A 27,611-nucleotide genomic window follows, 5' to 3' on the forward strand; every position below is an offset into this window, starting at 1 on the left:
AAGGTTTCCCTCTGGAAGTTATTTGTTGTCACTGTACTTGTTCTGATGGGCATGACTTTGTCAACTCAGCCCTTCTACCTCTTATCCTCCTTTTTCTTTTGTGCGTGTGTTTAAATTTAGTTCAAGACAAGGAGGGAGGACATAGTGCTATTATCTGGCTCTAGAGGCATCGTGGATCCTCACTATGCTATGGAAAAATCCTGAAAAAATGCACTGCATCAGGACCATAGGACCTGGCCAGCTTTGCATAGAACATAACTCCACATTTATATTGGCTTTGTTTTTGTTTTGCCTTATTAAATGCTCAAATATGTCAGTACCAGGCAATGTATTTCACGTTCCTCCAAAAGACATAGGACATTTTCCCTTCAAGAATTGAGAGGACTCAGTCCAGTTATCGACAGGAAAAGACAACCCTTGGATTATCTGCTAGACTGTCCTATCCCATCTGCCTATCCAACCCCGATTCCTGCCTTGATCATTCATATGCCTGGCTCACAGTGGCTTACCAAACACACCTGTGCTGAATGGCGCAGTGCAGTCCTGACCTGCTCATATGATAACTTCCATCGGTTTTCTGTCAAAGGTACATGCAGTCAGTGGGCAGGAGGAGACCAGAGTCTTTAAGACTTGACCATATGAGATTTACCAAAGCGGTGGTTATTCCAAAGATTACAGTACATAAAGAATGAGACTTGTAGATGAGAAATCAACTGAGGTTGGCTGAAACAGTTCTCTCTGGGGAATGAGGCAAATTGAGCATTCCTTTTCTGGACAACAACAAAAGGCTGATCAATTCTATTTCAGTCTCCGACCGAAGGATAAAGGAATCTAGGGAAAATGAGACGAAGAATGTTGCCTGATTTTATATGCACTATTTGCATGTTCCTTGTAGTAGCAATTGGTGTTAGTGGTCAGAGTTCATATAACAATTAAAATGAAGAAGTTCATTTCTTAGCTTCCTGTTAAACACTCTCCTTTCTACACACACACACACACACACACACATGCAAACATATGCTAATTCCTACTCATCCTTCAAGGCCACATTCATGCCCTGTCTCCTCCACAAAGTCTTTAAAATATTTTTGTTTTAATTCTATGCCCAACCTGGGGCTTGAACTCACCACCCACCCAAGACCGTGAGCCACGTGATCATGAGCCAGCAGCAAAACTTTTTTTGTTCTACCTCTAGAAAGTGTTGACCTATTCAAGCACTTGTCGTTACCACTGATTTGCTATTATCAGACCTCTTCATATAATCTTTTTATGTAAGTCTTATCTCCCTCAACCACAATTCCTCTGAGGGCTGAGATATCTGCCCACATTGCCTTGCATATAAGGAAGGCTTCAGAAGTATCTGCTTATCTAAACTGGCTTTATTTACTTGAGGTTCATCAAGCACTTGCTCCATGCCAGGAACTTTTTTGGTTCTGGGGCATCAGGTGAAAAATCAGACAAGGCTTCACCCTTCTAGAGCTTATCTTTTCAGTAAACAGGTGGGAGAGAGAAACTTTTTGATGTCTCTCTGGAAAGTTGCATGAAATTGGAGGAGATCAAACAGTTGAAAACGGCAGTTGAAAACACTGTGGACTGGGAGTCATGCTCTACCTTGGCCTCATCCCTAATTTGATAGATATCTTAAGTACATTTCTTAGCCATTTGTCATCGATTTCCTTGTATGTCAGAGGCCTCATATAGTTACTGGGAGAACTGGATCAGAGAAGATTCAAATCACATTGGAGGGAACTTCCTCAATCTCATAAAAAGCATCCATGAAAAACCCATAGCAAACACCATACTTAAAACTGAGAGACTAGGGGGTACCTGGCCAGCCGGCTCAGTCAGAAGAGCACATGACTCGATCTCATGGTCATGAGTTTGAGCCCCAAGTTTGGTGTATAGATTATTTAAAAAGTAAACTAAAAAAAAAAAAATGTCGAACACTGAAAACTTTCAACCAGTTAGTGTGTGAACCAGACTAACGCCATCTTGAACAAATCTGCCTCGGTGACCTCTCTGTGACCTAAAGCCTCGAGTGGTCCCTTTCTCCCACATTCTTTGTTTAACCATACCCTTAAGTACACCCTTGGGGAATGAGGTCCTTTCTAGGACTCCTCCTGGGTGGTCCCCTAACATGGACTCCTTAGCCTACTCTAGGGAACTAGAGGTTATAAAAGGAGGTCTTATATGGGAATGTAGGATTGCAGAGATCGAACTATAAGTCTTCTTAATATACCATTTCCTATCAGGCTGGATTTGTCAGCCTTTTTCTTCAGTCTTACGGCTCCTTTGGCATTTGGAAGTTACTTTGCATATACCTCCCCCCTTTCATGGAACAATCAGTAATAAGAAAAAGATGTCTGCTCTCCCCACTGCTATTCAGTATTTTACTAGAAGCTCTAGGGTAAGAAAATGAAATAAGAATCAAGATTGGAAAGAAATAAAACTATCTCTATTTTTAGATGACATGATGTTATATAGAAAGCCCGAAAGAATTCACCAAAAAACCCATATTAAAGCTAATAAATGAATTCAGCAAGGTTTCAGAATTCAATGTCAAATAAAAAAATCAGTTGTATTTCTATAAACTAGCAATGAACAATCTGAAAATGAAGTAAAAAACAACTCTTTTTATAACATTGAAAAGAATAAAACTTAAGGAACAAAATTAACAAAATACAAGACTTGTATACCAAAAACTCCAAAACATTATTGAAAGAAATGAAAGGCTTAATATTATTAAAATGGCAATACTTCCCAAATTCCCAAATTGTATTATAGATTCTCAGCAAATCCTACCAGAATCCCAGCTCCTCCTGCCTTTTTCTTTTTTTAGATTTGTTTATTTATTTATTTGACAGAGAAATCACAAGTAGGCAGAGAGGCAGGCAGAGAGAGATGAGGAAGCAGGTTCCCTGCCGAGCAGAGAGAGCCCGATGCGGACCCCGATCCCAGGACCCTGAGACCATGACCTGAGCCAAAGGCAGAGGCCCAACCCACTGAGCCACCCAGGCACCCTGCCTTTTTTTTTCCCAAAAGAAATTGACAAGCTGCTCTGATCTAAAATTATTATGGAAATTCAAGGGCCCAGCATAACCAAAAATTCTTGAAAATGAACACAACTGGAAGACTCACACTCCCCAAATTTAAAAAATCTTACTACAAAGCTATAGTAATCAAGAGCGTGGTACTGGAATAAGGATAGACCTATAATCAATGGAATAGAACTGAGAGCCCAGAGCAAACCCATGCATTTAGGGCCAACTGATTTTTGATAAGGCTGCCAAGACAGTTCAGTGGGGGAACAGAATAGTCTTTTTAACAAATGGTGGAAGTACAACTAGGTAAACATACACAAAGGAATGAATTTGGATCCCTACCTCGTACCATATACAAAAATTATCTTGAAATTGATCAAAGACCCGAAACTGAGTTAAAACCGTAAAACTTGAAGAAAACACAGGTGTACATCTGTACATCTCTATGACCTTGAATCTCTATGACCTTCTTAGACAACATTGAAGCACAAGCAACCAAAGAAAACAGGTAAATTGGACTTCATCAAAATTAAAAACTTTAGTGCTTCAAAGAACACCATCACAAAAGTGGGAAGGCAGCCCCAAGAATTGGAGCTATTTGGAAATCCTAGATCTGATAAGGGACTTGCATCTAGAACATATATAAAGAACTTCTATGACTCTACAATAAAAAGACAAACCAATTAAAAAAATTGGTAAAGGATCTGAATAGACACATCTCCAGAGAAGATATCAAAATGGCTCATCAACACGCGGAAGAATGCTCATCATCATCAGCCATAAGAGAACCGCAAATGAAAACCAGAATGAGAGACCGTTCACACCCACCAGGAAGGTGATAATCAAAGAAGCAGATAATAGCAAGTGTTGTAGAGAATAAGGTTAAACAGAGAATTGCCATCTGGCCTAGTGATTCTCCTCCTTTTTTTCTTTTCAGAAAACTGAAAGCCTGTCTCCCCCAAAACTTGTACCCAAGTGTTCACAGCATTCATCATAGCCCCCGAATGGAAATAACCCAGATGTCCATCAATTGATGAAAAGATAAAATGTGGTGTATCCACATAGAGGAGTATTATACAGCTGTAAAAAGAACAAAAGATTGATCCGTGCTACAAAATGGAGGGACCTTGAAGACATAATGAAAGAAGCCAGTCACAGAAGTTCACATATTGTAGGATTCCATTTATATGAAATGTCCAGAATAGGCAAAGCCAGATACAGAAAGTAGATTCATGGTTGTCAGGGGCTTGGGGTTGGGGGTGATTTATAGGCAATGGGGAGTGGCTGCTTGGATGTATGGGGTTTCTTTCTGGGGTGATAAAATATTCCAAAATTAATTGTGGTGATGGTTGCACAACTCTGAATATTCCAAAAACCACTGACTCATGCATTTTCAGTGAGTGACTTGTATGGCATGTGCATTAGAGCTCTGTAAAGAGGAAAAATGGCCCGGGGGGCGCTGGTGCGGAAAGCATCAGGTATGTCTTCAAATGCCATACACAGAAGCAAAACACTTTGTTGAATTTAGTCACAACTTCAACCAGGAGTTGGATGAACATACATAAGCTTAGAGCGCAACCATTACATGGTTGGGGAGTAGAAAAAAAGCCTTTATTGTAACTGGAACCAGATAAACAAAGTGCTCTTATTGGCCAACTCTGAGGATAGGGGAAGAGCCTTGTTACACAACCCCCTTCCCCATTCCCAACCAACTTCTATTCTATTCTTTTCCCTTTGTGTTTTGATAGCTGAAGATGTGTACTTTTTGTGCAAGACCAAGACTGAAGATAGTCCACCATTTTGTGGGTTGGAAACCTGAAATACTTATCTGATTATTAATATTCTGAGGAGTTGAGAAATTCCTATTTTTCCAATACGTTGCTCGGATTCTCCATCTCAGATACAACTAGTATTTATATAGAAAAAGTCTGGGTTGTTACACTGACCTATTTAGTTTTTCATTAACCAATGAGTCACCTCCAGTTCTATGATATGGTGGTCAAGGTTCCAAGACGGTTGCTACCACTGCTGCTTTCTATTTCGTTTTTAAAAAGATGTTTACAATGTTTATATAAGCAGGCCGATCACATAAATATGATGATAATAACAATCTCGTCCATAGACATGATGCCACCGGCGACAGCTGGTTACTTGGAAAAGTTGCATCGTTTTTGTCCCTTTGGGTTGTCACTGTAGTGATAAACACTAGTGATGTTAACTTGTTCCTGTTTTACAATATGGCCAAAGACTATCAAAACAGAAGCTTCCAGAGGGAATTGGATTCAGGCAGAACTGTGAAATGGTCGGTACAGTGCATTTTTTGATATGAATTAATTTGTAAAGGCTAAATCACTTCATGAAATCATTCAGCTCTATAAACAATGATACCTAATACATGCCATGTTTCCAAACACAAGTTTCTGGCTTCCTCCAGTCTAGCCTGCCTCATCCTCTACAGCTTGCTGCCCTTAGTCTAAAAGTCGGAGGCAGGAACCTAGGGAAATTGTCATGACCTGGAGATCCAAATGGCCACGGGTCACACAATTATCCTTAACACTCCCTTGTTTTCTCCTTAGTCATCAATAACTCAGGCCCAGTCTTTCCCCAGGGTGTCTCCTGTACTGGTCCTTTCTTCTTCATGCTTGTTCTTATCTAGGGGTTTAGAGTCTCCTGGCTAGATTACTGCAAACTGGTTTCCGTATTTCCATCTCTCTCTGCCTCCAAAACATCCAACAGCAAAGCAAAGGATTAAACACCTAAAAGTAACATTTAATCAAGTGGTCTGTCTAAAAACCTTTGCCTGCCTCCCCCGTGTTTACTGAGTAAAGTCCAAACATTATTAGTCTGGCATTCAAGGCCTTCCACAACCCAGGGCCAAGCTTGCATTCTATACTTCATCGTCTACCACTCCCTTGGACAAAAGCCATCTCCTCGCCATCTCCTGAGCTTCTGCTAATTCGTTTCATGTCTTTGCATGCCATCTTCCTCCTGCCAAGGCTACCTGCTCATTTTTGAAAGCCTGTTCAGAACTCCCTTTGATCCACAAAACCATCCCCGAACACTACCATCCAGTGACCTCTCAGTCCTTGGAGGTGATATGGCTTATGCCCAGTGGCCTTCACCTGGCGATGCTCCCAGACAACTGTTCTTGGCTCCTGTTGTCGGTTCTTGTATTACATTGAATTCTGTGTCTATCTTGCCTCCACTATGTGGCAAGCTCCTTGAGTGCAGTGGTCACTTACTAAACTTGACAAAAAATTACCCATGGTACGTAATGCTGTGCTGGGGGCCCTGGAGGGACTAGTTATTGACTAAGGAGCACTCCCATTCTCCCAAGATGCTTCATTCTCAGGTGGGAGCATTCGCTCTAGGTGATGGCTCCTTTCCCGTGCAAACCAAATCCAATCACTCTGAAGGTGAAAGGAACGCTACAGCCTTACTCCAAAGTATTAAGGAATTACAAACTGCTTCTGCAATACTTTGGAATCCCCTGTGAAAATACAAAATTAAAACTTCAATAAATAATGGCCTGCTCCCTTAAAAAGCTTAAAGATGACACGTAAGGAAAAATGGCCAGCCAGGGGCATTGTCTTTAAGACTTCCTTGATCACAAAGCAGGAGAAAAGCCAAGGTTCCTGGCAATTCATTTAGATTTCACATTTTTTTTTCCTACGTGAAACTGGCTAAACTTGATAAGGAAATTATGTCTTGAACTTAGAGTTTACATGAAAGGTGGCCAAAATTATAGGGATAATTCAAGCTAAAAAAAAAAAAAAAAAAAGTCCTTTACAGCTCCGTGGGTCCTGAATGATGTAGGGAGTCTGAGAGGTCTACGTAGTTAGAAATGGAATCCCTAGCTGGCAAGTCGTCAGATCGGTGGTGGGTACGTATCTTGACTCCCCACCCCTCCAAATGCTGCAACTGTCCAGTTCTATCAAAATACTTGCTAATCTTGTACACAGACAAAAAAATAGTCCTTACAAAATGCCTCCCTGACTCTTCTACTTTGAAAGCTTTGAACTTGCATAGGATGTTCTGACTATAAATTCTCAGAAATGTTTTACTTGGCTTTGTGGATAGCCCTAGATGATGAAGCTCTGCAGGGGCAAAGGCCACTTCCTAGGGCGAGCTAGGTCACACACCAATCCCTTGTCCTGGAAGGCACAGAGAGACCAACTTGGTCACCCAGCGTCACTGCATCAAAACTTGAAGGAAGAGTAAGTTTGGTATTTCCACATATAGCCATCCTGGTTCCTTGAGCCTCGTCTTGACTCCTAGCAGGCAGGAGTTCCAATTACCTCCCCAATTTGAAATGTCCATGTTTTACGGCAATTTTTATCAATTTTTTTCTCTGCAAGGATCAGTAGGATCATGAATTAAGCTTCCTGTCAAGAAAAATGCTAAGTTCAAAGTATTATTTCCTTCACTTCTAATTACAAATAAGTTTAACCTTTTATTGTGTTCCATTATACAATTTTACACAGTACCATTATGATATGAAGCAATAATTAAGCAAATTGAATGAATGGTTTTGAGCTCTACTTCTCCGTATATAGATTTACCTAAAAAAGTACAAACCAAGCACAGTGGTGCAATTTTCCAGGCACTTTCAAGTTGCTTAACTATTTACAAATACGTAAGCACCCTGTTTGAAAGCATGAAAATTTTGGTGTCAGGAAGAAACACTTCATGTCTATCAAATCTTTCCATTTTTAACATTTGCACAGCTCCGATTTTTCCTGAGAAAGGTCAGTCTCATTGTCACTTGGGATCTACATGTCCTCAGATTTCAGCAGTGTATCTTGGGGAACCATAACCTCGGTCGCTCGATGTACCGCTAATCGCACAAAATACATGGAACGTGTTGCTCATCCAGGGGGAATGGATCGTGTCTTCTTGTAATATCTAAAACAAAAGGGAAAAAAGCCTGCATGTTTATCACAAAGCAAAACAGCCATGGTCAAAAAAGTATGTGTATATGAAATTACAGGCAAATTTCAATTTGTCACTGACATGGAGCTATTCAAAATGACATAAAACAGAAAGAGCGAAGAATAACATTACCGACTTCAGTCTTCAAAGCTGTGTTACAAAGGCAGCATAGCAAAAAAGCAGAGAAGATCTGGTTACTCATTAAGAAAAACAGGAGATTGTAAAATGCAAAATTCAAGAAAAAATGAGAGGCAATGCAATCTTTCAAATATATGTATTTTTAAAACCAATGATTGTGGGCGCCTGGGTGGCTCAGTGGGTTAAGCCGCTGCCTTCGGCTCGGGTCGTGATCCCAGGTCCTGGGATCGAGTCCCACATCGGGCTCTCTGCTCAGCAGGGAGCCTGCTTCCTCCTCTCTCTCTGCCTGCCTCTCTGCCTACTTGTGATCTCTCTCTGTCAAATAAATAAATAAATAAATCTTTAAAAAAAACAACAACAACAAAAAAAAAACCAATGATTGTAAAAGAGCTCTAAACCATGGCTCTCAGAATCATTGGTGGGGCTTTTCTAACACACAGATACCCATGCTGCTTCCCTGGAGACTTGGAAAATATTCTTAAATAAAGTCACAAGTGCCTATTTCTATTCTAAAGGCACGCAAGAACTATGTGAGCTGATTGACACAGAAGGCTTTTCACGGAAATGAAGAACTTCACACTATGAGATGTAAATTTTATGTCCCATAAGCATATAAACATATATTCATATTGGTATAGATGTTTTTAAAACTTTCCATTTTGTGTGATCAAATATGCTTGATTAGATGGAAGGAAAGAAGGGGTGCCTGGCTCAGTCGGTAGATAGAGTATGTGACTCTTGGTCTTGGGGTCGTGAGTTCAAGCCCCACGTTGGGTGTGGAGCCTACTTAAAAAAAAAAAAGGAAAGAAAGACGGAAGAAAAGAATACCATACACATCACATCCCATCTCTTTACTGTATGATTCCAACTTAGGTCTCAAGCTTTTACTACCTGGTTCTCAAGTTAGCTTTGAAACTTCAGTATTAAGCTCACAAACTGGTCTATGATGACAGTAATGAGTCATATCATTTGTGTTGCTACGAAGTAGGTCTTAGAGAAAGTCTGTAATAGAGAAATTTCCTCTTAAAAAATCGTAACCCATGATATTAATCTGGAAGCCGAGCAGAGATTTAAGAGATGACTAATTGTTTATCCACATCTGTCAGATGTGACAAGACAATACGGGACTCACTGTGTAGAAAACAAAACATACCAGACCCTACAGTGGCCACCACTAACTCTAATTAAGACATCTGCAATTCATAATTTGAATTATTTTTTTAAAAGATTTTATTTATTTATTTGACGGAGAGAGAAGGATCACAAGTAGGCAGAGAGGCAGGCAGAGAGAGGATGGGAAGCAGGCTCCCTGCTGAGCAGAGAGCCCGATGCGATTCGGGGCTTGATCCCAGGACCCTGAGATCCTGACCTGAGCTGAAGGCAGAGGCTTAACCCACTGAGCCACCCAGGTGCCCCTTTAAGTCCCCTTCTAAAAGTCAAAAGCTTGAAGAAGTTTTACAAAGGACTGTATCTTTCGATATACTATAACGATTACACTGAAAGGGGTGAAGAGTAAATTATATATATATATATATACACACACAATAAACATATATACATATACACACACATAAGATATATCTTTTGTCAAGTAATCATTTATGGGACACAACAGAATGATTTATATTGCACTATCCAGTATACTTTATTTTATTTTGTATTATTTTATTTTCCTTCGGGAAATAACGTATCTCCAAGTGTAGGACTGAAAAAAGGCTCTGTTTTGTGAGAATCTAATAGAAAATGCTGAATTATAAAAATTCACTATAAAGTCAATGGTTAGGGCACACCTAAACACGATGCATTATGATGGGACAGCTTACATAAACATAAACCAATAGAAACTTCAGATTTTTTTCAATAAAACAAGACAAAATCACACAGGGAGACAAACCAAAAGAGACCCCTAACCATGGGAAACCAACTGAGGGTTGCTGGAGTGGGGGGGAGCTGGGGTAAGTGGGTGACGGGCGTTAAGGAGGGCCTATGATGGAATGAGCCCTGGGTGTGATAGAGCACTGAATCGCTGACCTCCACCTCTGAAACAGATCATGCACTCTGTGTTTATTAACTGAATGTAAATAAAATTAAATTTAAAAAAGAAACTAAGATTTTTTTCCTGGCTTATCTAACAACATATAATTTCAAGGGTCTACAACAGTGGTCTCTCCAATTCAACAGAAGAGCCATGGTTTAGGGAATCAAATGAGACAGACAAAAAATGGGACAGCAGATCTGCAAAACCCAAGCTTCGCGGGGGAAAGAACTGTATAAAATGGCCACTCTACATATCCTGATCACTGTCACAACAGTAAATTAAATAACTTGTTTCCCATTTGAGTAGTTCAGAGTTTAAGGCTAAGTCATGCAGTTGCCTGGAAACCAGGATAATTGCAATGTACTACACATTGGCTTAAAACATGTGTCATTATTGTATCTTTTGTGAAGGATCTTTTGCTGATTTTCTATGGAATATGAAAAGCGGAAATCTGTAACACTGGACAGCTCCTCAGAACTAACTATGTCATCTATTTGCCTCAGAGCAGTGATGGCACAGAAAGGTATACGCCCTCTGCTACCCACGGGCTGAGCTTGAGAGGCAGGGAATAAAGAAATGACATGTCTTCCTGCCTTCCCCGTCCTGACCACCTGGTTGCTTCGAGACCAAAAAGGATCTCTGAACACTGAACCACAGAGGGGCACCTTGGAACAGTTCGTACTCCCTCCTAAATGGGCTAACAGAAGTAAAGATGGCCAAAAGAAGAAATGGAGTACTGATTCCAGACTCCTCGGGCCAACAAGATTCCCAGATGTGGAGAACGGGCAAGGAGGGGAGCGGGGGGTAAGCAGTCTCACTGAACAGATGGGACAATGAAGGTCTGGCTGGCTAACTTCCTCATGCTGAGAAGATGACAGTGGCTGGAAAATGAGATTCCTGGTCATTCAGTGCAACCTTGTGCTAACTGTAACTCAATTTCCCACAGCGCGCAATCGCTGAAAGGCAGCTACCAGGACAGAGAAAGGTTCTGGAACGAGCTTTAACATGTGTTCTCTAAAGGGTTGTAGTTATCCTTGTTTCTTTGAAGAAACCTTGCTTTCTTCAAAATTCAGAGTTTGAAGAGTTTCTGAAACAAATATTTATCTTGGTGGCTATTTCCATGAGTAAGGAAATGAAACTTCACAGGTTCAGTTGCTGAAGGACTAGATCATCGTGCTGGGACTTGTACAAATGTGTTGAAGACATAAAATACTTGAGTGACAACCCATGTACACAGTGGTCAGGACTCCAGCATCAAAATGAAGTTTCCCAGGATAACCCAGGAGTGCTTGCGTTGAAGACAAGCAGACGCATAGAAGTCCTGGGTGGTGCGGGGGACAGAGGGCTGGCAGGCTCAGGGGTATGAAAGTTCTAACTACTTCACTGTGACATAATGTGGCTGTACGTGGTGAACGGGTCTTGGCTTCCGGATTTTTAGGTTGCAGTTAGCTGCATGGTCGTGAACACTCCGTCACAGATGAAAATGCTAAGACATTTCTCAAATTTTGGAAGCTTCAGAGTATGTCACCTAAATAATAGTATCTGTAGTTTTTTATGGCCAAGACAGAGATACTCTTAGGGGTTTGGCTCCTGTGCCAATCATCTCACTCCTTTAGGACCCTTCTTGAGACTCTTACCCGTGTTTCCAGTAGATCCATTCAGTGAGTTAACTTCTAACAGCACCACAGCCCGAAGAACAAAATGGCTTATTACTGATAATTGCTTTAGCAATTGCTTCAGGTAATTATTTTAAATTCGATTTGCATTATATCATTTAAATGACCAAAGATAATAGGAGCAAATTTGAAAACAGAGACGGACTAATTTCAAGGTGATGCATCTCGAACGACTAGATTTTGCTAAGTACACGTGAGGGGCTCCAGGTCATGTTTTTGTTATCAACTATGTTAATACTTGCCTGCTCGTGGATAATGTCAGACAATTCTTTCACCATGTCTCTGAAATTTGACTTGAGCCCTTCATGGTACTCAATTTGATCTTCTTTAATTAGCCGCTCGTTTAGTTCAAGGGCAATGCTGCATGCCTGTATGAATTTCCTGTGGACAAAGAGCGAAGATAAGGGATTCATCGTTTATTCCTAGAAAGTCTCATTGACCATCAGTTTGATATTCACTTTAAGTGTGGCTTGCCTAGAGGGAAGACTGGAATCCTGTATTTTCTCACTGCGTCTTTGCTAATGCCATTTCCTAAGTCCGAAATTCCTTTTTCCTTTCTTTCCCACGTTTCCCCTCGGATTTCTTGTCTCCTTTAAAACCTGGCTTGAAACAGTGACCTTCCAGAAAGACTATTTGCTCAGATGATATTAAATCATGGTATTAAATGATATTGAATCAGCTGATATTAAATCATGATATCAAGTCAGCTAAAATTGTACATACATTAACTCGCATCGGTAGATAATAAGTCATGCATTCGAAAATAATTTATTTGGGGACTACAATGTCTCCTGCACAGTGCTGGGTGTTATAGGTAGGAATTATCTGTCCCGGACTGGGAGTGGAGACAAAGATCCGGGGCGGGGTGGAATGGGTGAAATTGGTGAAGGGGATTAAGAGGTACAGACTTCTTGTTATAAAATAAGTAAGGCCCAGGGATGAAAAGTACAGCCTATAGGGAATATAGCCAATAATACTGTAATAACGTATGGTGACAGATGGAGTGACCACACAGCGTGGTGTGCACTGCGTGATATGGGAATTGTCAAATCGGTCTGTCATATGCCTGAGTCACCACACTGTTTGTCAACTATACTTCAATATTTTAAAGTAATTTAAAAAATAATTTAAAAAAGCGAAAAGCCTTTGTCCATCATTCACGCGTTTGTGTGTAATATCCATGACGAGAGCAAAGGTCTTAGGGGACAAAGTACCTCATTGCCCATTTGGTTTGTATCCCTGTCATAGCAACAAGCAGAATCTCTCTGCACATGCCAGGCATTAATAAATACTGGTGAATGAGTGACTACTGGTCACTCTATAATCCGGAAGAGTTGATGACACACAGACAGAAAAAGTAAGTGAAATACGTTGGGAGCAAACGAGTGGCTGAGTTATCATCTTTCCCCTTGGCCCATTTTACTCAACTGTCTCTCTTTTCCAAATGTAAGCTTTTCAAATATATTAAACAGACTGTCTTCTAATGCAAGACCATTCAGATATGCCCTAGCTTACTGGGATGCTCACTTGAGCCACGGTACCGTGTGGCCTTGGACCGGAAGAATCCCAGTCAGAAGTAAGAACACGGGACACACGCAAGCCTCTCCAACCCTTCCAGTTCAACTTTTGTTCCTACCCTAAATGGTCTGAAATGCTGTAAGATGAAGTCAGTCAGGCGGAGGAGGAAAGCACAGAATAAACGCAGGCTTGCTTTTGTGTCACAATATCTAAAGGGATAAAGGAAACTGGCATGTTTCATCTCTTGGGATGCTAGGATGTCGTTAATGACCCGCAGTGAGAAAGACAGTGTGCGTTTCCTCGCTGCTTAAAGTACCATTAGCAGTTCACCTAAATATAGTAAAAGAGAATGGAGAATGTCCATTTTTGGGGGAGGGATGTTACTAGGTGAATATTTTGGTTTCTATGAAGAAGAACATGAGAATAAAAGGATAGAGGTCTAACGGGAAAAGGACACAGCACTTACCGAAACATGTCTTTCAACTCATTTACTTTCTTAGGTGGATACTTGGTAGCTTGACTATCATTTAAGAAAGCCCTTGCATATGCTAATGGACCAGCATTTACCTAAAACACAAAGGGAGAAAAATGAGAGAGTGGTTAGAATGTAATCAGAAAGTAATTTCTGTCTTTTTCTTTTTCTTTTTTTTTTTCAGATTTCATTTTTTTTTTAAGTACTCTCTACTCCCAATAAGGGGCTCGAACTCACAACACTGAGATCAAAGAGATGCACATTCCCCTGACTAAGCCAGCCAGGCACCCTGCATTTCTCTTAAAAAAAAAAAAAAACCCTAAATACATTAAAAATCTGAGGACCATATTTACTCTTCTTACTGGAAGTTTATTTGAAAAAAATGACTAAAGCCAGTAATCTGCAAAGACGCTATTCAAACAACTTACTTAATGGCTTCAGCTCTGGAAACACAGAGCTTGGCTACCGCTGCAGGGCTTTACGCTAAAGTCTTCTACCATAAAGTGAAACTGATAGACACTGAGCCTCCCTTCCTTCTGTTCACCGAGGACAATGCATGGGCTTTTGCACTCGCTAAAAGCGGAACACACAATTGCCAAGTTGTGCTTGCTCGGTGCCCTCAGGAAAGCGAGAACATCGGGAACCACTTAGGATGCATTCAGCAATGGACCTACCTGTACCGAGACACAGCCTTGCAATTTCAGCTGGAGCTGAATCATGTCGACGTCAGCAGAGGAGCAAAGTTTGTTAAGCTCTGCCGTTTTATCTTTGATTTCATCAGTAGCAACATCAATGGGCTTTAAATTGATCTGCTGTTCATAGCTGATAGGGATCCTCTTCTTCACGTACGGGAAGGAGTTGGAAGCTGTTAAAAGGTTCACGTTGATTTGTTATCTCGGAAACAAATCCTCTGTTCCAACAGTCAAGTCAAAGGAAAAACTCCATTATGCTGAATTGTCCCCACTGTGCGCTCTCTAAGCACCCCGAGGCATTCAGTCACCCATTACATAAGGGGCGACAATGGTCTAGAACATCGCTAAGTTGGTGCAAGCTAGTGGGTGAGCAGCAGACAGTGAAGGATTATAACTACACGTCACGTCCTCCTGCTTGCCACCTGTTACTGGCGTGCATCACAAAGAACCAAATCAAACAAAATGTTATCACGCAAAGTCCTACTTACTGGTCAAGATTGTGCGGCGTTTGCACTGTTCTTCTATGCAACCTTGTTTTTTGCCAGACAATGTGTAAGGAGCTTCAAAAACAAATCTGCTGATATTATGGTTTCTTTCAAACTCGGTCTTTCTTTCTGTGAGTTCTTTGTCATCAAAGTAGGGCTTCACGTAAGTGACTTGGATATGAGCATATTTTGGATCGAGCTCTTTGGCGTTTACCTGTAAAGAAAGTAAGTTCTGGCTTTTACTTAGTGGAAGGGAAAAGTGGGGACAGGTAAGCCACTAACTCCTTTGTTATCCACTGAGGAACATGGTCATGATTGTGCTCCCAACTGAATACACACCCAGAGGAGAGCTTTGTACTTTTTTAAAGGATCATTTCCTTCTTTATAAGAAATTACAGAAACCTATGTGGAAGTTATAGGAATGGGAGAAGAAAATAAAAATCGTAATCCTACCACTTGGCGAGTGCCATTATTCACATTTTCATATATTTCCTTCTAATCTATTCTCCAGGCACATATTATTTACAAAGCTGAGGTCACACTAAACCCTGTTTTGTAATCTGATTCTTTAAAAATATATTACAAAGTTAACTGTACGTTTGAATTCTACCTTGATAAAAACAGATAATGGAGAGGATTCTGAGAAGGGGGTAGAGCACCAGAAATCTAGCTAAAGCTTACAACTTGTAGGGGAAGGCTTGGACAGAAAATTGCAGTCAATTTTGATTTCAGCAGTCAATTGATTTTCAGTTTGATTTGTATTCAATTTCAGCTCTTGGTCAATTTCAGCCTCTCCTTTCCTACTCCTCAGCCCCATGGCAGGCAGCTGGCACATGTTCCTGGAACAGCTTGGCACATATTCCTGGAACAGCTTGCGGGAGCCAGAAGGGGCAAGAAGGACCCCATCTCCTAAATCTTGGGGCCTGTGCTCCAACCACTGTTTCTCATCATAGAGGTACAAAGAGGTTGTGGCCATTTTTTTTGAAATTAAAAATTTATTTATTTATTTATTTATTTGACAGAGGGAGAAAGAGAGAGAGAACACAAGCAGCAGAGTGGCAGACAGAGGGGGATGGAGAAGCAGGATCCCTGCAGAGCAGAGAGCCCCATGTGGGGCTCCATCCCAGGACCCTGGGATCGTGCCGAGCCAAAGGCAGACACTTAGACTGGGACACCCACGCGTTGCCCCTGCTGTGGCCATTTTGTTGCTCCTGCGTACCCTGGCTGAAGTGACTTCTAGGGGATTTAAAAGATCTCTCCCCTCTAATTTTCTTTCTCTCCTCTTGGGAGCTAGACACTGAAGACAAGGACACTCAAAAGCAACAGCATACAGGAGGGAAATTGGAAACTCACCACACATACCCAGGTAAGGAGCAGGTTCAGAAAAGACCTGAGAAGAGCCTAAATTTACACCTCAGGCTGATCCATGGCACAGAGACAGTCTAGAATAATTAAAAACAAAACCCAGCAAATCCTGGGAAAGGGGGAGAATCTGATTTCCAGAATGGGAAATCTGATTTCCACCGTATCAGGTCCAAATGTCCAGTTTTCAACAACAACAAATCATAAGGCATGTGAAGAAACGGGAAAGTTCAGTACATTCAAAGGAGAAAAATAACCCAATGGAAACTTGTCCCCAAAAAAGACCAGATAGTAGACCTACTAGAAAAATATTTTAAAACAACTGTCTTGATGATTAAAGAACTAAAGGGAGATGTGGAGAAAGTCAAGAAAGCGACGTATGGACAAATTCAGTATCAGTGAAGAGGGAGAAAACTTAAAAAGAAACCAAATTTTTGGAGCTAAAAAATATGATAAGTAAAATGAAAATTCACTGGAAGGATTCAAAGGTGGATTTGAGCAGACAGAGGTAATAGAGAACTGGAAGATACTACAAGCATGTTGGGGCCCCTGGGTGGCTTAGTCAGTTAAGCTCAGGTTATGCTTAAGTTCTGCTCAGGTCATGATCCCAGGGTCTTGGGATCAAGTCCCATATCGGGCTCCCCCTGCTCTGTGGGGAGCCTGCTTCTCCTTCTCCCTCTGCCTGTTATTCCCCCTGCTTGTGCTCTCTCTCTCTCTCTGTGGCAAATAAATAAATAAAATCTTAAAAAAAAATCATGTGGAACATCACCCAGTGGACCAACACACACACTGTAGGACTCCCTGAAAGGAGAAGAGATGGAAAGGGGAGGAGGTAATATCTGAAGAAATACTGTGTGGAAACTTCCCAATGATTATAAACATCCAAGAAGATCAAAAGATTCCAAGTAGGTAAGTCGAGGGGACCCATATTGAACCACACTAAAATCGAAGTGTCAAAAGCCAAAGACAAAGAGAGAATTGTGAAAGCATCAAGAGAGAAGTGACTCATCACGTGTAATGATTTTATTTTCTATATAATTTAAGGGACTAAATGTGTTAAAAATTATTAGCTTATTTTTTTGGACATACAATGTACAAAGATATAATTCTACAACATCAACAACTAAAAATGGTAGGGATGGGGCTATTAAAGCAGCAGATTTTTGGTATGGTATTGAGGTTATATGGGTATAAATTCAAATTAGAGTGTTATAACTTCAGGATGTTAAATATAATCCCCATGAAAGCCACAAAAATAGAATTGAAGAATACAGTCAAAAGGAAATGGGAAACAAATTTAACTATTTCACCATAAAAATTAATTAAACAGGAGACAGTAATGCAAAAAATGAGAGACTAAAGAGCTCTAAGGCATATAAGAAAACAAATAACAGAATGAATGAAATCTCTCCTTATCAGTAATTACTTGAAATGTAAATGGATTAAAATGTAATCAAAAGAGATTTGTAGAATGGATTAAAAAATTATGATCCAATTATATGCAGTCTACAAGAGATTTATTTTAGATCCAAAGACACACAGGGGCTGAAAATGAAAAACAGAAAAAGAGATTCCATGTACATAGTAACCAAAAGAGAGCAGGGGTGAGTATATTAATATTGAATGAAATAGACGTAAAGTTTTAAGAGTTCACAAGAGACAAAAATGACATTGTATACTGATAAAAGGTCCAGTACAGCAAGAAGGTAAAACAATCATAAACATCTATACACCTAATAACAGACCATTAAAATAAACAAAGGAAAAATGAACAGAACTCAAAGAAGAAATAGTTTTACAGTAACACTTGGAGACTTTAATACCCCACTCTCAATACTAGACACTGCAAGCAGACAGAAGTAAGGAAGGAAGAAAATAGAGGACTTGAAGAACACAATAAACCAATTACATCTCACAGACATATACAGACTACTCTACCGAACAACAATATGCTTTATGCTTTCTTCTCAAGTGCTCATGGGACATTTTCCAGGATAGATGGCATGTTAGGCCACAAATTAAGTCTCAAAAGATTTAAAAAGACAGATATCATACAAAGTATCTTCTCTAACCATAATGAGATAAAGTTAAAAATTAATAACAGAAGAAAAAAGGGAAAAAATATATATCTGTGGAGACTAAACACTTAAAAAATCAAAGATTCAAAGAGAAAAAAATCAAATAGGAAATAAGAACACCCTTAGAGATAAAGGAAAACTTATAGGACACAACAAAAGCAGTGTCAAGTAGCAGATTTATAGTGATAAACACAACATTAAAAAATGGGAAAGATCTCAATTCAACAACATAATTTTATAACTTAAGGAACTAGAAAGAGAGGAGCTAAACCCAAAGCTAGCAGAAGGAAGGAAATAAAGATTAAGCAGAGGTAAATGAAATAGAGAAAAGCAATGAAACCAAAGTTTGGTTCTTTGAAAAGTCACTGAAATTGACAACCTTTAATTAGAAAGACTAATACAAAAAAAGAACAATCAAAACTACTAAAATCAGAAATGAAAATTACATTACTACCAATTCTATAGAAATAAAAATGATTATAGGAGAGTACTATGAAAACTGAATGCCAACAAATTAAATAACCCAGATGAAATGAACAAATTCCTAGAAACACAAAGCCTACAAAGACAAAACCATGAAAAAAAAGGGAAAAATCTGAATAGCTCTATAGCTAGTAAGGAGACTGAATCAGTAATCAAAAATTTTCCGATGGGAGCCCCTGGGTGGCTCAGTCAGTTGGGCAACTGACTCTTGATTTCAGCTCAGGTCTTGATCTCAGGGTTGTAAGTTTGAGCCCCATGTCAGCTCCGTGCTGGGTATGGAGGCTACCTTAAAAAAAAAAAAAATTCTGGGGCACCTGCATGGCTCAGTCAGTTGAGTGTCTGACTCTTGACTTTGGCTCAGGTCATGATCTCGGGGTCATGGGACTGAGCCCCATGTCAGATTCCACGTTCAGTGTAGAGTTTGCTTGAGATTCTCTCCCTCTGTCCCGTCCCCTGTCTGCTCCCTTTCTCTCTCCAATAAACAAACAAACCAAAAAACAAACCAACAAAATCTTAAAAAAAAAATTTCTGATGAAGAAAAATCTCTGGACCTGATGTCTTCACTGGTAAAGTCTACAACACACTTAAAGAACTAACCTCAACCCTTCTCAAACTCTTCTGAAGAACTGAAGAGGAGGGATCACACCCTGACTCATTCTATGTCAGCATTACTCTGAAACCAAAGCCAAAGATAGTACAAAAAAAACCCCATACCAATATCCCTTATGATGTAAAATCCTCGACAGAATACTGGTAAAGAGAATTCAGCAGCATATTAAAAGAATTATATGCCATGACCAAGTAGGATTTATTCCTGGAATGCAAGGACGGCTCAACATAATGAACATCAATCAAGGTAATATACCACATAAACAGAATAAAGGGGAAAAAAACCCCTTCATCATCATCTCAATTGATGCAGCAAAGGCATTTGACAAAACTCAACATCTCTCATAATAAAAATACTCAATAAACCAGGAACAGAGGGAATTTCCACAATCTAATCAGGGCCCCTAGGAGAAACCCACAGTGAACATTATACTCAATGCTGAAAGGCTGAAAGCTTTTCCTCTAAGATTAGGAACAGAGTAAGGATGTCCACTTTTGTTGCTTTTTTCCAACATGGTGCAGTAAGCACCACTGAACTCTGCACATAAAAATGGTCAAATTAAGAAAGTTCTGTGTATGTGTAACAAAAAATGCATTTTAGTTATTATAGTTCTATATGGTCATTAGCAGGACTTTAAAAAAAAAAAAAGACTTTATTTGAGAGAGAGTGTGAGTGAGCACAAGCTGAAGGGGAGGCAGGGGGAGAGGAAGAAGCAGACTCCTCATTGAGCAGGGAGCCCGATGTGGGGCTCGATCCCAGGACTGCGTGATCTCAACCCAAGCCAAAGGCAGATGCTTAACTGACTGCGCCACCCAGGCACCCCGCTCATTAACGTGACTTTTAATGGATATATGGACAGAAACGATTTACTGGATCAGTCCCTTATCAACAGAGTCTTAGGTTGTTTCTCAACATTTTGCCATTGCAAACAATGGTCCGAGGGACATCCGTGCATCTAAAACTATGAGCATTATTTTCGGATTTATTTGCAGCATCAATTCCTAGAAGTGGTTTCCTTAAAAGATTTACACAGTAGCAAGGATGTTGATATACATGACACAACTATCCTATAGGAAAGCTTACCCATTTGTACATCCATAAGCAGTGACTGACATTGTGAGAGTGGGCACACTTGATGACATTAGTCATATCTTGGGTCCTCTGGTCCTCCAAAGGGACCACAGGAAAGCAGAATGGTTCTCTTCCAGAGGCATAAACTATGGTGGTTATGGACCATTTCATGAAAAGCTTAAATCCCATGTTAAGAAGCTACGCTGCCAGAGGCAAATCTCAGAGCTGTCCCTGCTGGACAGTTGTCTGCGGGCCCTAGATACCCTCCCCTCTATTAGTCTCCCCATTCACCTGACGCTATGCCCAGGCCCTTCTTTCAGTGTTTTCCCAGTTCAATTGGACTTGGGCCTTCGCTGTTGGTAACTTTGTCAATGTTACTGCAACTGAAGATAGCCCTTTTTCATGTTTGGTGTGGAAAACAAAAATGGAAACAAACAAATGAAAAGACAACAAAAACCTCTTGGGGAGAAGTCTCTGTAACCTTTTTTTTTTCCCCTCAGCAGATACAGGAGGACAGCCAGGAGACAGAAAGTTTCTTAGCATCTTTGAACTTCTCCAAACCCATTCTATTTGATCTTATGTGAAAATCTATAAGCCTAGCTCCAGAAACCTTAACCTTCTTTTCTCTCCCAGTCACTGGCTAGATTTCTCTACAGAGAACAAACTGGGGATGCCTGGGTAGCTCAGTCAGTTAAGTGTCTGCCTTTGGCTCAGGTCATGATCCTGGGTCCTGAGATAGAGCCCTGGGTCCGGCTCCTTGTTCGGTGGGGAGTCTGTCTTTCCCACTACCTCTGTGTGCTCTCATTCTCTCAAATCAATCGATCAATCTTAAAACAACAACAACAAACTGGTGGTTTCCAGAGGGGAGGGGAAGGGGGGCATGCGCAAAATGGGTGAAGGAGAGGGGGAGGTACAGGCTTCCAGTTATGGAATGAATAGGTCACGGGAATAAAAGGCACAGCATGGGGAATACAGTTAATGACACTGTAATAGTGGTGACAGGTGGGAGTTGCCTTAAGCACGGCATTAAGGCATAAACTTGTTGAATCACTATGTTGTGTACCTGAAACAAACATAACATTGCGTGTCAACTAGACTCAGAAAAAAAAAAAAAAAAGCGAGATCTTTCCTCAGAGACCTCAGGAGATGGTTGAGGTAATTATCCAGGCTAAGACAAAATACAGAAGGGAAATTTAAAAAAAAAAAAAAAGAGGTTAAGCCTTATTTTAACCTTATAAAAGTAAAATATGTATATGGTAAAAAGTTCAAACCATACACAAGGGTATCCATGAAAAGTCAACAATTTCTTGCTGTGTAAGACCCTAGTCCCTCTCCTCAAGGGCAGGCACGGTTAACAGTTTTGTGTGTCTCATTCCAGAAATTTCCTAAGAATTCACAAGTTTTTGTGAACATCATTTTTTACACCCATGTGATCAGCCTAGCCATGATTTCCTGCTCCTCACTTTTTTCCCTGCTCAAGAATATATCTTGACAGGTTCAAATCGACACTTCTAAATAAATCTATGTGAATTTTTAACGCATAGGTCACTATATCCATTTTGTGGGTAATACCATTTCTTTAGCCATATGGACATTTAGATTGCTTCCAGCTTTCTCTATAAACTTTGCAGCCTTGAACACCTTTAATCATCCATCTTTCTGGTAGTGTATGCCTACAGGATAAAATCTTAAACACGCAGGGGCTCCTGGGTGACTCAGTGCATTAAGCACCTGATTCTTGATTTTGGCTCAGGTCATGATCTCAGGGTCATGAGATCAAGCCCCGGGTTGGGCTCCATGCTGCAGGTGTGGAGCTGGGCTTCAGAGTCTCTCTCCCTCTGTCCTCCTACCTACCTTTAAAAAAAAACAACAACCTTTAAACGTGAAATTATTGTGTCCAAAGAAACGTACGTTTAAAATATTGGAAAATATTGCCAAACAGCTCTTCGAACTGTCTGTGCTCGTAAGTAGATTTTGTTCTTTGGCAAGGTACAAGAGTGTTTTTAATCTTTACTTGCACACATCAAGACAGAAATAAGGACTTTCAAAGTAGCAACTGCTTATGATGTCTGTCGTCAATGGAGAATGACTCACATATTGTGCGTAACATAATGTTGGCAGTCCAGCTGCCTGAGAGTGGTTTGTCCCTAGGGCTGGCTCACCAGGTTTTTAGAGGCAAAGTCAGGCAGAAAAACTGAGTGTTGTTCAGGAAGCTTGGCTTTCCATTAACTTCCCATTTATAGTAACATTTGTGCGGCAATGAGCCTGAGACTATCTGGATACAGGGAGATAAAATCTTCCGTTGTCTTAACTGAATAAAACACCACAAAGTAGTGACACTGATGAAGAAGGAAGTAGAGGGGTGGTGTCAAATGTTAATGAACGTGGAACCTACTGGCAGATCTGCTTTTAAAATGTCTCAGGCGGAGAGTCAAGGTAAAACCATCTCCATGGGAGATGAGTCTCCAAAGCTGAGAGCGTTTTCATGACGGGCTGTGAAGGGTCTTTACCATGGCCATGAGCTTTTTGCTCTGACATTGCCTACTAGCTGCTAGTACTACCTGCATCCTCGTCACTCAGTAAGTATCACTGTGGCCTGCAGATCCCGCGCTGGGTAGGTCCCTCCTGCCCTAACAACCGGCTCTCATTCTGGGCACATCTATGGCGACTAAGAACAGTCAGGCATTCCTACGGTGCTTTCCTCAAAAGTCGCCTATGGGAAACGATGCATCTCTGGTGAAGAGGCTTTCTTGCTGGAACCTTTTTCATCCTGGCCTGCCAGGGCCTGGTGGGATGGGTAACTTTTAGAGCAAGCCCAAGGGATCGCTCTTAAATGTACTTCATTGCACATGTAACTACTCAACTAAGGACAGCTTGAAGGAAATGCACTAAAGGCATGAGTAGTCTCTCCACTTTGTAATGAGAAAAATGAGGCAGAGAGAAGTTAAGTAACTTCCCTATGGTCACCTAGCTAGCAAATGGCAAGAGAATGGAGATTTGGGGCAACTGGGTGGCTCAGCCAGTGAAGCGTCTGCCTTTGGCTCAGGTCACGATCCCAGGATCCTGGGATTGAGCCCCGCGTCAGGCTCCCTGTTCAGTGGGGAGCCTGCTTCCCCCTCTGCCCTGCCCTCCTGCTCGTAACCTCTTTCTCATGCTCTCTCTCTTAAATAAATACAAATCTTCAAAAAAGAGAGAGAGAGAGAGGTGAATGGAGATTTGAATCCTGCTCTGACTCCAAAAAACCCCCATCCTTTCTTTCACTGTCTGGACAGGCTCTATGTCCATACTTCTCGCCTACCAGCTAAAAAAGGAAAAAGCCAGCAATGTACCACGTTTGGAACTCACAAACAATGATTTCAAAACACAGGGTATACGTTACCTTATCAGAATCCTGAATTATTTTAACATTCTCTGTGCCAAATTTTTCGCCATAAAGTTTCACGAGTCTCAGGGAAATCTCCGAGAGGCCGGTGAGTTTAGGCTCTTTATAGATGTACTCCTTCCCATCTTCTTCTTCAAAGAAAGACTATTGTAGAGTGAAACACACAATCACTGGTAGCTGGAGCAAGCGGAGCACTTAAAGACAGCGCACAACTAACTGGCAATAATATATCTGAAATATGTTTTCAATAACATTGAGAGCCACATGGTGTGTATTCACTCCCTTAATTTTGAATACCTAAGAATTATCAAATTCTCCATTGCAGGGACATATCCTTGGCCTGACGATTTCCCCACTAGGGTTTTTCTCATTCCCTGTCACACTTCCCTGTTTATTTGAAAGCTTGCAGATATTAAATATAATAGATATCAATATAATGAATACATATATATATTTATTAATACTTAACATTAATATATTTATTGTATATTTATAGAATACATAATATTTATATATAATTATATATTACATAATATATAATTAATATAATAGATATTAAATATACACTTTAAGAAGTTCAACAGAAAATGAAACCGAGGGAAAAATTCAAATCTTCCATGTTGTACTCTGAACTAATGGATTCAGATATGGAAACCAAAGTGAACTTTACACTCACAGAGGCTTCTGGCTGCTGTGATCCGCCCTCTACCTAGACAGACTCTAAGAACCAGTACTCGCTGCTGTAGCAATCTAGTAATTCAAAGGTGAATGTTCAAAAAGAAAAACAACATACTTCTGTATACTTACTTGGCCATAAAAGGCAACCCTGAAGAAAGTCCCTAAAAGTCTCTTTTTTGTATGCATAACCTCTAGAACTTTTGTGTAAGCTCCATGAAGAGTTCTATAAACTTGAGTAAGTTTCTGAAAAAGGAGAATATACAAATCAGCTTTGTCTTTTGGCTCATTACTAAATGGTTAAGACACATGCATGGGGTGGAGGGGGAGGTTTGGGGAAGCAATGCTATTTCCTGTTAAAAATGGTTTTGTTGGGGTCCCTGACCCTTTGTCACAATTAGACAAAATTCTTCAACCATGTTAAGTCTAAGGGCAGAGGGGCGTCTGGGTGGCTCAGTCATTTAAGCATCTGCCTTAGGCTCAGGTCATGATCTCAGGGTCATGGGATTGAGTCCTGTGTTGGGTTCCCCGCTCAGAAGGGAGTCTGCTTCTCCTTCTGCCCTCTGCCCCTCCCCATCACTCATGCTCTCTCTCTCAAATAAATAAAAAAATCTTAAAATTTAAATTAAAATAAAAAATGCAGATATAAAAATAAGTATATATATATAAAGTATATATATAAAGAGTATATATAAATATATATAAATACATATTTATATATAAAAAATATATATAAAAAGTATATATATATATATGAGTATATGCCTCAGTGAGGACTGGGTTTACACAAGTTTACAGAAGTTTTCAAAGAATATTTTCATCTGTACACCCAGAAAAAGGGAGCATGTTGTGCAAAGAACATTAAGAATGTAAAAAGACAACGTATAGAATGGGAAAAAAATATTTGCCAGTTACAGATCTGGTAAGGGTTTACTATCAGAAAATATAAGAAATCCTAGGGGCCCCTGGGTGGCTCAGTCATTTGGGCATCCAACTCTTGATTTCCGCTGGGGTCATGACTTCAGGGTCCTGAGCCTGAGCCCTGTGTCAGGCTCCGAGCTCAGCGGGGAGTCTGCTTCTCCCCCTCCCTCTGCCCCTCCCTCCACTCGCACTCCTGCTCTCTCTCTCTCAATAAAAATCTTTTAAAAATATCTTAACCAAAAATAACCCTCACAACTCAACCACAAAAAGACCAACAACCCAATTTAAAAGTGGACGAAGTTCTTAAATAGACATTTCTCCAAAGAAGACATGCAAATGGTTAACAAGCACATAAAAAGATGCTCAAAATCATTGGCCGTAAGGAAATACAAACCAAATATCACAATGGGATAACATTTCATGTCCGCTTCACAGCTCTAACGAGAAACCCAAAGTAACAAGCGTTGTTCAGAATGCGGAATGTTTGCATCGCCAGTGGGAAGGTAAAAGGGAAAGCAGTTTGGTGGTTACTCAAAAGGTTAAACGAAGAATTATCTCATGAAACCTGGCAATTCCATTCCTAGGTAGATGCTCAAGATTAATGAACACATATGGCCACACAGAAACGAGTGTCTGTAACAGCAACTGTTTCTTATAGCCAAAAGGCGAAAACAACGCAAATGTCTGCCACAGGATACACTAATAAACAAACTGTAGCAGAGCCATGCGATGGAAAATCATTCTGCCATAAAAAGGAATGAAGTCCTGATCCACACTACGACTTGGATGACCTTTTAAGTATCATGGTAAGTGAAAGAAGCCAGACACAAAAGGTCACATCTTCATTAATCCCTTTTGATGATACATCCAGAATAGGCAAATCCGAGAGAGACAGAAAGCAGATCAGTGATTACCAGGGAATGGTGGGTGGGGTGGAGAGTGATTACTTAGTGGGTAGGGGGTGTTTTTCTGGGACCATGAGAATGTTTGGAAACTAGAGAGAGGTCTTGGGTTCCAAGCATCACAGATGCACTCGATGATCCTGAACTGTACACTTTCAAATGGTTAATTGCATGTTCTGTGAATTTCACCTCAACAGAAAAGGGGGGCACAGAAACAGTTGAGCTCAACTGGAGGGAAATTTTCCTTATCTTTATGGCTGCTATCTCTTGACACTTTTCAGCCCATCCCATAAATATACAGAGAAAAATTAAATTCCGGTGTCCTAGAAACAATGCCTATATCTCATGTAGAACGTCAGGAGTTCTGCACAGACCTTTACAAGCCTCTAGGGAAACGGGAGTAGTGTCCCTACAGAAAATATCATTTCCTTTCATGTGTAGAGAAGATATATATTTTTTTCTTCCCTATTAGTTGACCAAGCAGCAAAATGCTCCCTGGGTTTCTAGTAGCCTTATCTTTAAGCTAGTATGAAAGTAGGTACTACGGACATTTTACGAAGGTTCTTAGGATGTAATGCTTTGATGGAAGGAGCAATGTCATTTCTTTTCTTCTTTTTACAAAGATTTTATTTCTTTATTTGAGAGAAAGAGAGAGAAAGGGAGAGCTCAGAGGGAGAGTAAGAGGGAGAAGCAGGCTCCCCACCAAGCAGAGAGCCTGACATGGGGCTCGATCCCAGGACCCTGAGATTACAACCCAAGCCAAAGTCAGATGCTCAATCGACTGAGCCACCCAGGTGCCCCACTACTAGTCTTTATTAATTAGCCTTTATCAACAGCTTTGGCTGACAGACTAAATTGGAAAAACTCCTCATGGTACGACTATTCCTAGTGTCTTAATTACGTCCCCCAGGTCAGCTGTCAGAACCTTTAGTCTCCCCATCGAACTGAAAAGAATAGGCCAGGCTTATGCCTCTTCTCAGGCAACAGGGAAATTCAGAAGCTTTTTTGAGTGAAGGTTTGGTGAAGACAACACTGAATTTTTTACGTCCTGAGGGGAAAGGGGGGAAACTGCTGGATTAAAATGTTTTAAGAACCACTTATATAATTGAAATTTAAACTTATATTCTGCATGTTT

The 27,611-nt window shown here is 40.5% G+C and overlaps 1 protein-coding gene across 2 annotated transcripts in view; it reads right to left on the bottom strand.

Annotated features, from left to right (window-relative positions):
- Window positions 1-2,613: 2,613 nt before the first annotated feature.
- DOCK11 (dedicator of cytokinesis 11) overlaps window positions 2,614-27,611 on the bottom strand; it is a 193,548-nt gene continuing 168,550 nt past the window's right edge. For both annotated transcript variants that reach the window (XM_059385729.1, XM_059385730.1), the window contains 7 exons: window positions 24,786-24,899; window positions 23,976-24,122; window positions 14,996-15,206; window positions 14,490-14,680; window positions 13,810-13,910; window positions 12,068-12,206; window positions 2,614-7,946 (listed from right to left, as the gene is read on the bottom strand). In XM_059385729.1, the coding sequence (XP_059241712.1) occupies window positions 7,824-7,946; window positions 12,068-12,206; window positions 13,810-13,910; window positions 14,490-14,680; window positions 14,996-15,206; window positions 23,976-24,122; window positions 24,786-24,899 (1,026 nt within the window). In that variant the 3' untranslated portion in view covers window positions 2,614-7,823. The remainder of the gene's footprint in view (window positions 7,947-12,067; window positions 12,207-13,809; window positions 13,911-14,489; window positions 14,681-14,995; window positions 15,207-23,975; window positions 24,123-24,785; window positions 24,900-27,611) is intronic.

This window comes from Mustela nigripes, chromosome X (genome assembly GCF_022355385.1).
Source record: "Mustela nigripes isolate SB6536 chromosome X, MUSNIG.SB6536, whole genome shotgun sequence".
In the NCBI taxonomy this organism is placed as follows: Eukaryota; Metazoa; Chordata; class Mammalia; order Carnivora; family Mustelidae; genus Mustela; species Mustela nigripes.